Source organism: Chiloscyllium punctatum, chromosome 30, assembly GCF_047496795.1.
Source record: "Chiloscyllium punctatum isolate Juve2018m chromosome 30, sChiPun1.3, whole genome shotgun sequence".
In the NCBI taxonomy this organism is placed as follows: domain Eukaryota; kingdom Metazoa; phylum Chordata; class Chondrichthyes; order Orectolobiformes; family Hemiscylliidae; genus Chiloscyllium; species Chiloscyllium punctatum.
The window spans coordinates 6,090,161-6,102,642 of record NC_092768.1 but is presented as its reverse complement, the minus strand read 5'-3'; the positions used below and the strand labels follow the sequence as shown (position 1 = coordinate 6,102,642).

General features: G+C 42.0%; 1 protein-coding gene across 8 annotated transcripts in view; it reads left to right on the top strand.

Moving 5' to 3' along the window:
• The window catches only part of LOC140455148 (ras/Rap GTPase-activating protein SynGAP-like), a 1,171,996-nt gene that overhangs the window by 898,089 nt on the left and 261,425 nt on the right, over positions 1-12,482 (top strand). For 7 of the 8 annotated variants that reach the window (XM_072549832.1, XM_072549829.1, XM_072549833.1 and 4 more), the window contains one exon: positions 10,394-10,435. The exons of the other annotated variant lie outside the window; for it this stretch is intronic. In XM_072549832.1, coding sequence (XP_072405933.1) covers positions 10,394-10,435 — 42 coding nt within the window. The remainder of the gene's footprint in view (positions 1-10,393; positions 10,436-12,482) is intronic. 8 annotated transcript variants of the gene reach the window in all.

Below are 12,482 nucleotides of genomic sequence, written 5' to 3'. Positions count from 1 at the left end.
GTTGGAGAAATTATACTCACTGGGTGAATTACAAGAATGTTACTCACTTGGTGAGTTAAATCTTCCTCACTGGGAAGATTAGAGGAAAGATCCTGATTGGGTGAGTTGATGGTATGGTCTTAACTGGGTAGGTTTGAGGAACATTCCTTACTGGATGAACTGGGTGAATTAGAGCAGTGCTTCTCACCGGACATGTTCGAGGACTGATGCTTACTGGGTGAGTTGGATAAATTTCCTCATACGTGAATTGGAGGAATTATCCTCACTAGGCGAGTTAGAGGAGCAGTTTTCAAAGGATGAGTGATCGGAATATTTCTCACTGAATGCCTCAAAGGGACTTTCTAGACTGAGTGAGTTAGAAAAATGGACATAATTGCATTCACTGGATGAATGTTTCTCAGTCAGTAAGATAGAGGAATAAACCTGAGGTGAAGACTGAAAGGAATGGGTGATTTACAGGAAAGTGTGCTTTAGATGAATCATGAGAGAAGATGGTCCTGACTGGGTGTGTTTTAGGAATCATCATTACTCATGATCTGCATTAGACAAATGAACCCATCTGTTTGGGGACAGACATGAGCATTTGAAGGAATTTTCCTCATTATGTGAGTTATAGGAATGATTATCACTGTGTGCATTACAGTAATGTTCCTCACTAAGTGAATTACAGTAATGATTCTGTCTGGGCGAGTTAAAGTAATATTCCTCACAGTGTGAGTTACAGTATTTTTTTCTCACTAATGATGTACAGTAATGTTTCATCAGAGGGAGACTCATAGTGATGTTTCTCACTGAATAATGTATAGTAATGTTTCTCACTGAGTGAGTTACAGTGACATTTCTCACTGGGTGAGTTACAGTAATGTTCACAGGGTGATTTACAATAATAATTCCTACTGGGTAGTTACAGTGATAATTCTCATTGGTTGAGTAAGAGTAATGATTCCCACTGGATGAGTCACAGTAATTATTCTTGGTGAGTTACAGTTATATATCTCACTCTGTGAGTTGCAGTGATTTTCCTCACTGGGTAAATTAGAGTAATGATGTTCACGAGGTGAGATACAATAATGTTCCTCACTGGATGAGTTACAGTAATGTTCCTCGCAGGTTGAGTTACGGTAATGTTCCTCACTGGGTAAATTAGAGTAATGATGTTCACTGGATGAGGTGCAATAATGATCCTCACTGGGTGAGTTACAGTAATGTTCTTCACTGTGTGAGTTACAGTAATGTTTTGTACTGAGTGAGTCACAGTAATGTTCCTCACTGTGTGGGTTACAGTAATGTTTTGCACTGATTGAGTTACAGTAATGTTCCTCACTGGATGAATTACAGCAATGATTCTCACTGAGTGAGTTACACTCATGATTCTGACTGGGTGAGTTATAGTAATGATTCTCAATGTGTGAGGTAGAGGAATGTTCTTCATTGGTGAGTTCATGGAGGTTTTCTCACTGAATAGTTCTTACTGGAAAGATTAGAGGAATGATTCTGATGGGGGACATAGATAGAATGGTCTTCATTGCATGAGTTAGAAAAATGTTCCTCACTGGGCGAGTTGGATAAATGTTCCTCAGTGGGGTCCTTAGAAGAAATTTCCTCATGGGTGAATTGGAGAAATATTCCTCACTGGATAAGTTACAGAGATGTTCATCAAAGGGTGAATTAGAGGAATGTTCTTCAATGGATGCATTAGAGCAACGATCCTCACTGGATGAGTTAAATGGTTTTCAATGGATGAGTGAGAGGAATATTTCTCACTAAATGCCTTGGGGGAAGCTTCTACACTGAGTGAGTTCCAAAAATGACATGACTGCATGCCCTGGATGAACATTACACAGTCAGCGAGTTAGAGGAATAGACTTCAGATGGTGACCTAAAAGAATGTTTCTTGGTGAGTGACTTACAGGAACCTAAGGTGTGTGCTTTAGATGAAACATGAGAGTAGAAAGATGCTCCTTATTGGTGACCCTTAGAAATGTTCCAGGCTGTGTGAGATACACTAATGTTCATCACACACTGTTGAGAACATTTTGAGCAGTGAACATTTTAAGGAATTTTCTTCATTACATAGGTTACTGTAATATTTCTTAAGTTACAGTAATGTTTTTCCCTGGGTGAGTCAAGAGTAACAATTTTCACAGTGTGAATTATAATAATGATTCTCACTAGGTGAGTTATAGTAATGATTTGCACTGGGTGAGTTGCAATAATGGTTCCTCACTGGGTGAAGAACAACAATATATTTCATAGTGAGTTACAATCACACTTGGTGAGTCAGAGTAACAATTTCCACAGCATAGGTTACAGTAATGATTCTCACTGAGTTACAGTAATGTTCCTCACTGGATGATTTATAGTAAGGTACCTCACTGGGTGAGTGAGAATAATGTTCCTCTGTAAGAGTGATTTACAGTAACGATTCTCACTTGGTGGATCACAGTAATATTCCTCACAAAGCGATTTATAGTAATGGTTTACAGTAAGGTACCTCACTGTGTGAGTTAAGGTTCCTCTGTAAGAGTGATTTACATTAATAATGCTGACTTGGTAAATCACAGTGATGTTCCTCACATGGTGATTTATAGTAACGTTCCTCACTGTGTGATGTACAGTAATGTTTCTCACAGGGTGGGTTACATATGTTTCTCACCATGTGAGTTACAGTAATATTCCTCACTAGGAAATTCAGACAAATGATTTTCACCGTGTATGTTAGAGTTATGATTTTCACTGGATGAGTCACAGTAATGTTCCTTATGTAGTGATTTACAGTAATGTTCCTCACTGTGTGATGTACAGCAGTATTCCTCACTGGGTGAGTTATAGTTATGTTTCTCACAGAGTGAGTTAGAATAATGTTCCTCAATGGATGAGTTACAGTAATGTTTCTCACTGGGTGAGAGGAATAGTGACCCGGGGGAATGAGAGGATAAATTAGTGGAATTGCCTTCACTAGGTGGGCTTAAGAATTGTCCTCACTGTTCGAATTAGAGGATAAGCCCTCCCTGTGTGAGTTTGTATGATTCTCATTGGGCAACTTTTAGGAATGATGATCTCTGGGTGAGTTAGCGAAATGTTCCATACCCCAGTGAGTTAGAACATAGAACACTATAGCGCAGAACAGGCCCTTCAGCCCTCAATGTTGCACCATCCTGTGACACCAATCTAAAGCCCATCTAACCTACACTATTCCAATGTTTATCCAATGACAATTTGAATGCCTTTAATGATGGCAAGTCTGTTGCAGGCAGGCTCTTCCTACTCTCTGAGTAAAGAACCTACCTGTTATCTGTCCTATATCTCTCACCTCTCAACTTAAAGCTCTGTCCTAATGTGCTAGTCATCAACATCAGAGGAAAAAGGCTCTCACTGTCCACTTTATTTAATCCTCTGATCATCTTGTATGCCTCAATTGAGTCACCTCTTAACCTTCATCACTCTAATGAAAACAGCCTCAAGTCCCTCAACCTTTACTCATTAGACTTTCCCTCCATACCAGGTAACATCCTGGTAAATCTCTTCTGCACCCTTTCCAAAGCTTCCACATGCTTCTTGTAATGTGGCGACCAGAACTGTACACAATACTCCCAGTGCGGCTGCATCAGAGTTTTGTACAGCTGCAACTTGACCTCGTGACTCCAAAACTCAATCCCTATACCAATAAAAGCTAACACACTGTACACCTTCTTAACAACCCTACCAACCTTGGGTGGCGACTTTCAGGGATCTATGTACCTGGACACCGAGATGTGTCTGCTCATCCACACTACAAAGAATCTTATCATTAGCCCAGTACTCTGTATTCCTGTAACTTATTCCAAAGTGAACCACCTCACACTTTTCCACATTAAACTCCATTTGCCACCTCTCAGCCCAGCTCTGCAGCTTATCTATGTCCCTTTGTAACCTGCAACATCCTTCCGCACTGTCCACAATTCCACCTACTTTAGTGTCATCCGCAAATTTACTAACCCATCCTTCTACACCCTCATCCAGGTCATTATAAAAATGACAAACAGCAGTGGCCCTAAAACAGATCCTTGCAATACACCACTACTAACTGAACTCCAGGATGAACATTTCCCATCAACCACAACCCTCTGTTTTCTTATAGCTAGGCAATTTCGATTCAAACTGCTAAATCACCCTCAATCCCATGCCTCTGTATTTTCTGTAATAGCCTCCATGGGGAACCTTATCAAACACTTTACTGAAATCCATATACACCACATCAACTGCTTTACCCTCATCCACCTGTTTGGTCACCTTCTCAAAGAACTCAATAAGGTTTTTGAGGCACGATTCACCCTTCACAAACCGTGTTGACTATCCCTAATCAAATGATTCCTTTCTAGATGATTATAAATCCTACCTCTTATAAACCCACAACAGAAGTAAGACTCCCTGCTCTATAATTTCCAGGATTGTCTCTACTCCCCTTCTTGAACAAGGAGATATTTGCTATCCTCCAGTCTTCTGGCACTATTCCTATAAACAATGAGGACATAAAGATCAAAGCCAAAGGCTCTCCAATATCCTCCCTAGCTTCCCAGGAATGCTCGGCTAAATCCCATCCAGCTCAGGGGACTTACCTATTCTCACACTTTCCAGAATTGCTAACACCTCCCCCTTATGAACCTCAATCATAACAGAGCAGTGATCCTCACTGGGAGATTAATAGGAATAGGGATGTCTGGGTGAGTTTCCGTACCCCAGTGAGTTCGAGCAGTGGTCCTTACTTGGAGAATTAGAGATCAAGTTGATGTTGGAAAAGTTAGTGGAATGGTTTCGCTGGGTGAGTTAGAGGGACGTGCCTCACTGGCTAAATTTGTGAAATGGTTATCTCTGGGTGAGATAAAGAAAAGTTCCTTACTGGTGAGTTAAAGGAATGATTTGGCTGAGTTAGACAAAGCATCATCTCTGAGTGAATTTGGGAAGTGTTCCTCACTGGAGGTATTTTTTAATAAAATTCATTCATGGGAAATAGGTGACGCTGGTTGGCATCTACTGCCCATCCCTAGCTGCCTGTGAGATGGTCAGTGACTTCTTAACCACTAAAACTCACACGCTGTAGGTAGACCTACAGACTCGTTAAGGAAGGAATTCCAGGATTTTGATCCAATGACAGTGAAGGAATGCCGATATATTTTCAAGTCAGGATGGTTAGTGGAGGAAACCTCGCAGGTGATGGCATTTCCACCTACCTGCTGCCTTAAGATGGTAGTGGCCATGTGTTTGGAAGGTGCTGTCTAAAGTCCTGAAATTCTGCAGTGTATTTTGTAGACAGTACAGACTGATGCTCCTGAGCATCGGTGGTGGAGACAGTGGATGTTTGCGGATGTGGTGCCAATCAGGTGGGCTGCTTTGTCCTGGATGGTCTCAGGCTTATTGAGTGTTGTTGGAGCTGCACCCATCCAAGGGGGGAGCACTCCATCACAGTCCTAACTCGTGCAGGCTTTAAGAGAGTCAGGAGGTGAGTCACTCATCACAGTATTCCTAGCCTCTGATCTGCTCTTATAGCCACTCTGTTCATGTGGCAAATCCAATTGAGTTTCTGGTCAATGGTAACCCCCGCCCAGGATGGTGATGGTAAGGAGTTGAGTGATGGTATCACATTGACTATCAAGTGAGTATGTTTCTCATTGAATAAGTTCAAGGGATATTTCTGACTGTGAGAGTTTAAGGAGTGATTCAGCCTGGATACATCAGAGGATCGGGACAAATTTTCCACTGGCCAAACAATCATTATCCAGTGTGCATTAGGAAGTAATGCATGGGAACTATGTGGAATCCCCTTCCTAGTAGACTCCAAAAAGAATTGGCTTGGAAATTAAATTTTCCTCTGGCTATTTTCTTTATACCTGAAACACTCTGAAAGTCTCCCTAAAATTTGGAGATTTCACATGGTTCTGAAGGAATTAAGTAAAATAGTTACTCTAGAAAAGTTAGGATATTAAATACATAGTCTAACTCCTGAGTAACTGTTAAACTGACCCCATACTTAGCCCCCCACACACACCCAACTACACAAGTCCCAAGAATACTTACACTCCCCACACCCTGACCTGACACATCAGGGACACAGCACCCTCCCAGTTCAATCCCAGACTGAATCCTGACCCCCATCCTCCCCAACACTCCTCAAGGACCTGACCCCACCCTCACCCCTACCCCTCACAACAGCTGACCCACCCCTTCACCTTCACTCCCTCCCACGACCTGAACCACCCCTCCCTGAATATACTGAATCTAGACCCCTTCCGCCAGCTCTAACACTGACCATGACCCCATACCCATGCCCCTGCCACTGAATCGAATTTCCCCCCAGAATATCCTCACAGCCACTCGACCCTCCCTGCCCTATTCCTGAAACACCCATGATGCAGAGGTGCTGGTCTTGGACTGTGGTGGACAAACTTAAAAACCACACAATACACAACATAGTGGTGCTTGTATTTCCAAATAAACCTGTTGGACTATAGCCTGGTGTCGTGTGATTTTATTTTTAACTGAAACACTCGTGCACTGTAATCCACCCCTCTCCCTCACCCCTCACCACCGGATCCAGATCCCCTGACCTGACCTGACATTCCCCGGTCACTATTCCCATCCCATCCCCCAACACCACCCCCCCCCGCCCCGCCCCGGAGTGGACTGGATAGGCCCTCCCTTTGCAGTCTCTCAGTATCTTTAAAGCCAGAGTAAGGCAGCTGACGGCTGTGGGAAAGGAGGTTGTGAGGCTCAATGCCTCAGTAGAACTGTCAGAATGGGAGCACGCCTCTGCATTTGTCAGGGAGGTCTGACCAGAATCTTCTCTGAGAGACATCGAGCTCCCTTCTTCCATTACAAGAAAAAGCTTGAGTGGCAATTAGCATGGGAATGGAAAATCTGTGCCATTCTGCAATGTTACAGTCACGTAACATGGCTACAAGTGTAATGTCGGCATTACAAAGTCTTATATAACATAGATAAATCTGTTATATGCCTGCAACACATAATTTATATATATAACATAATATACTGTTATATGATGCTAGACCTTGGCAACAATTAGTGTGCTGTACGATATATTCAAGATGTGTATCTTCCTGCAACCAACTGAGTTCTACAGTATAGGTAGGGCTGGTGTGTCCCTGTAATATGCGTGGTGTATATGTGTCATACTACAGGAGTTCTATAATAGACAGTAACAAATGTAGAATTGTTAGATCCCTAAGGTAAATTTTTATATTGTACATTCAGAAGTGTCATACTGCCTGCCACACAGTGTGCTCACCCTGTAACTCTGTAATGTTATGTATTCAGGATTGATCCCTTCATTATAGTATATACAGGAGTGTTAGATACTTGTAGTATATCGTGCTATTGAATACAGCATATTCAGGCTTGTTACACACACACTGTGTGGTATAGCATGTTCTGGATTGGTTCACCACTGCAGCACACTGTTGTTGCAAATTATGTATGTGTGTGCATGTTACATTTGTGTAATATAATCAGTGCATTCGCCCGAAATTTCTCATTCCATCACTTTTACTATTTTCCTATTACTGTGTTTCACAACATGAATTCAATGCCATTATCGTTTACACAGATGTATAAATCTTACAGTAGTTGCACAAGGACATTTCTCCAGTATAAAGCAGTTGTAAACTTAGCAAGGGTGGACTGTGTTTATAAAAAAGTGCACAGGAGCAAATTGCAGCTGAGTTACACATTTATCTCCAAGTAATTCCACCTGACTGTAAATTACAGAATACAGCAGCATTGTGGCCGTGTTGTATGCACATTCTGGAAAAGTTAACTTTGAATGTTGACCTAAAATGACAATGTTGAGTTAGCCATCCTTTACACACTTCTGGCAATTTTAGTTTCTACTGCCTGCCATTAAACAGAAGAATCAGAAACCACTTATAGTAAGCCAATTCAAAGTCTTTTACACTTATCACCTATTGTCAGTGACACCGAACATATAGAATATGCTACACAGTGACACCGAACATATAGAATATGCTACACATGGTGACATGGTAGATCAGGGTGGCACGGTGTCTCAGTGGTTAGCACTGCTGCCTCACACCATCAGGGATCCAGGTTCGATTCCAGCCTCAGCCAACTTGCACATTCTCCCCATGTCTGTATGGGTTTCCTCTGGGTGCTCTGGTTTCCTCTCTCAGTCCAAAGATGTGCAGGTTAAATGGATTGGCCATACTTAATTGACCCTAGTGTCCAGGGATGTGCAGGCTAGATGGGTTAGCCATTGGAAATGCAGGGTTACAGGGATAGGGTAGGGAGCCGAACTCAGGTGGGATGCTCTTCAGGGGGTCGGTGTGAACTTGATGGACCAAATGGCCTGCTTCTGCACTACAGGGATTCTACAAAATACACATGAAATCATGAAATCCTACAGGAGTCCATTCAACTCATCATTCCCTTTCAGTTCTTTGAACAAAGAAAACTATACAATTACTCCCAATTCCCAGTTCTTCCTGCCTAGCCCTGTAAACATTTCACTTTCAAAAACAGAGTGTTGTTAGGGTTAATTGACAGAATAGCTTAAGTGACTAAATGGTTTATCCCTCGTTCTGTGGTCCTACATCTAACTTTTGAAAGTTACTACTGAATCTACTTGCGTTGCCCTTTCAGGCAGTACGTTCCAGATCACAACAATCTGTTGGATATGAAACAGTTTTCTTAATCTCCACTATGGTCTTTTTGCTAATTCTCTTCAATCCATAGTTGCTGGAAATACTCAGCAGGTCTGGCAGCGTCTGTGGACAGGCGAGTACAGAGTCAATGTATCAGGTCAGTAACCTCCCATTGGAACTGTGAAAAATGACAGGTGTAACTGGTTTCCAGAAGGTGAAACGGAGGACGATGAGAGAAAAGGAACAAAAGGGGAAGCCTTAGATAGGCTAGAAGACAGGAGAAGTTAAATGACAAAAGAGTTAATGGTGCAAGGCCGAAGGTCAGGGCAGTAGGACAAGCATCAAAAGCAAGTAAAACTGTACTTCGAGAATGTGTGAATGGCAGAATGATGACTAGCTGTTGTGTGAGAGTAAAAGCAAGAGAAAAAAAGGGCGAAACACACAAAGACGAGGAAGTGAGACAAGGCCAAATTAAGGTCTAAAATTGTAAAACTCAATGTTGATTCACAAGGCTGTAAAGTGCCTACTCAAGAGATTGAGGTTTCACTGATTTAGAAGAGTATACAACACATTGAGGACAGAGAGGTGAATGAGAGAGCAGAGTGTAAAGTTGAAATGACCAATTGCTCAGGGTTACGTCTACAGCCTGAAAACAAAGCAGGGACCCATCTCCATTTGTGCTCCCTCCCCAACCCCCGCCATGTCAAGTGGATTATATATTGTCACAAAGACAATAAACTAAACTGAAAAGCGAATGCTCGTGATGTTCACTTGGATGGAATATTTCTGTCTTTGGACAGTGGGGAAGTAAAGCATCAGGAACTGCACCCTCCTGTGGTGCCATGGGAAAGGAAGAAGTTGTCAAGGGTGATTGAGAAGTGGTCTATTGAGGACGGGAAGGGTCACTTCAGAATACTGGAAGCAGAAGTGAGGAGTGACTGTGTTCAGTGCTGCCATCATGCTGGAGATGGTGGAGGATAAGCCAACTGAATATAGAGGCTGTTGAGATTGCAAGTGTTTACTGGATAGATGAAGAAAGGTCCATGTAGGGTGTAGTGCAGTTGTCTAGAACCAGAGGGTGCAGTCTCAGGGTAAGAGATTGTTTTCATACAGAGGGTGATGGATCGTGACACCAGAGGGCTGTGGATGCTCAGTCATTGAGTATGTTCAGGATAGAGTTCTAGATGTTAACAATATCAAGGAACCAGGAGAGAGAATGAGAAGAACATAGTTGAGGTAAAAGATTAACGATGGTAAAGTTAAATGGGGGAGCAGGTTCAGTGGCTAAATCATCTACGTCTGCTCATTCCTTTTGATGGTTCTATAACTGGGGGGGACCCTATTGTGGTTCAGAGAGTTAGGGAAAGGGATGAGATCAGAAATGTGGGGAAAATGCAATGGATATTTTTTTTAAGCTTGCATCTATGTTCTCTGTTTACTGACCCATCTGCTAGGGGAAACGGTTTCTGCCTATACATTCCATTGAAAGAAATCTCCACAATGAAGGCTCACACATTATACACAAATGCACTGGATACTTTTGGTTACCTGTTGTTTTTTTTTTGCTTAACCCAGTTTCTTTCAATGTGTAATACCTGAATGATCAGAGGGGAAAAAAAAATTAAGCTTGGCTTCAAGAAATGGAGGTCATGTAAAATAATATTCTGGAATCTGTTGAAGATATCACTGACCTGATGTGCAGGGAGAGTACAGCTCATGTTGTATACTTGGATTTTCAGAGATCTTTTGACAATCTTCCACATCGGCGATTGATAGCTAAGGTAAGAAATCGTGGAATAGGAGGTAAAGTATGTCTTTAAATTGTTTTAAAAGCAGGAATGATCAGATTGGCATAAATTGGAGCTTTAAATGGTGGAAGGAATGTAATGAATGGGATATAGTAAGGGTTTATTTCAAACTCTGTAATAACTTGGTGAGAGTCCCCAGGTTTGTGGAACAGGAATGTGGATCAGTCTGAAAGGATTTCGATCGATGTAATAAGTGGTGGATACAGCTAAGTGCTAACGAACATCTGGTAATCCTTTATGACTCTATTACAGACGTTGCTACCATGTGTCACAGCCAAGGTAAAAAGAGGAGTAGAGAGGTTCACTGGGAGGTTACAATGAACTGAGAAGGCGAGGAAGCTCATGTACAGTGTAAACATCAGCATCGACCAGTTGGACTAAATGGACTGTGGAATAAAAGGTGGACCTTGCAGTAAATGGCTTAGTGGTAAGGCATGCTAAATAGGAACATTACTGAAAGATAGATCTATGACAGTGTCAACCCAGACCTTAGGCTACCTGTGAAACTGGTTAATTATTTGTATCATAGCTGTATCAGGTTAGGTACCATCTGGAATAAGGTGAGCCGTTTTAGTCACTCTGATTTAAAAAAAGGAATCATTATTGAGGTAAGTAATAAAAAGAACTTTGAATGTCAGAATTGTATCTTGAGAGGAAATTGATTCCATTACACAAGTTAAAGACTGCAAAATGATCAATTTACAGTTGGCAAAATTTATTGAGGGTTTTTCGTGCAATGCTATTAGTTGAGGAGTTAAAGGCACATGATGATCTGTTGTCCCAGGAAATGGAGAGATTTGGGACTGGGCAAGGAAGTGAAGGTGACCGCCAATGATTGTATTGAGTGATGGAACTGGCTTAATGGGCCAAATCGTTTACTCTTGCTCCTATTTCTGGAGTTCTTGTGATGGCATTTTCAAATCTAAGACAGAAAATCATGGGTTCAAATAAAAATTTAATCTGAACTGTAATTTTAGTGAAGTGTTGCAGTTTTGTTTTTTTCATGGATGTTGACATCACTGGCGAGGAAAGCATTTGTCGCTCGGCCCTTGTTAGCCCTTAAGAAGGTGGTGGTGAGCTGCCTGCTTGAACCACCTCAATCCTTCAATTGTAGGTAGACTCATAATGACATTGAGAAGGGATTCCAAGAGTTTAACCCAGTGACAGTGAAGGAATGGCAATATAGATCCAAGTCAGGATGGCCTGCAACTTTGAGGGGAGGTTGCAGGTGGTGGTGTTCCCATGTGTCTACCATCCTTGTCCTCCTACACAGTAGAGGCTATAGGTTTGGAAGTGCTGCAATGCATTTGCATTTGGTGTCCACTGCTGCCACTGTTGATGGTGGAGGTGGTGAATGCTTCAGATAGTGGTTAAAATGCTTTACCTTAGAAGATGTTGAGTTTCTTGAAGGTTATTGAGGCGACTGTCATCTGCACAAGTGACCAAAGTGCCTCCTAACTTGTGCCTTGTAGATGATAAAGAGACTTTGGGGAGTCAGGAGGTGAGTTACTCATTTCATAATTTCCATCCTGTGACCTGCTCTTGTAGTCATACTATTTATATTGCTGGTCCAATTCAGTTTCTGGTCAATGATAACCCCCCAAGATGTTGATAGTAGAGGATTTAACAATGGTAATGCCACTGAATGTTAAGTTGAGGTGGTTGCCAATTTTTCAACCCAAGCGTGAATGTTGTCCAATCCATGGACATGGATTGCTTCAGTATCTTAGAAGGTGTGAATGGTGAGGAACACAGCAATCATCAACAAACATTCTGACTTGGTGATGGAGAGAAGGTCAATGAAGCAGCTGAAGGTAGTTGGGCCTAGGATACCACTCTGAGGAACTCCTGCAGAATTGTCCTCAGGTTGAGATGTCTGGACTCCAACAACAACCATTTCCTATGTATTAGGAATGGCTCCAGCCAGTGCAGAGTTTTTTTTCTCCCTAATTCCCAATGATTCCAATTTTGTTCAGGCTCCTTAATGCCACACTCAGTCAAATGCTGCCTTGATGTCAAA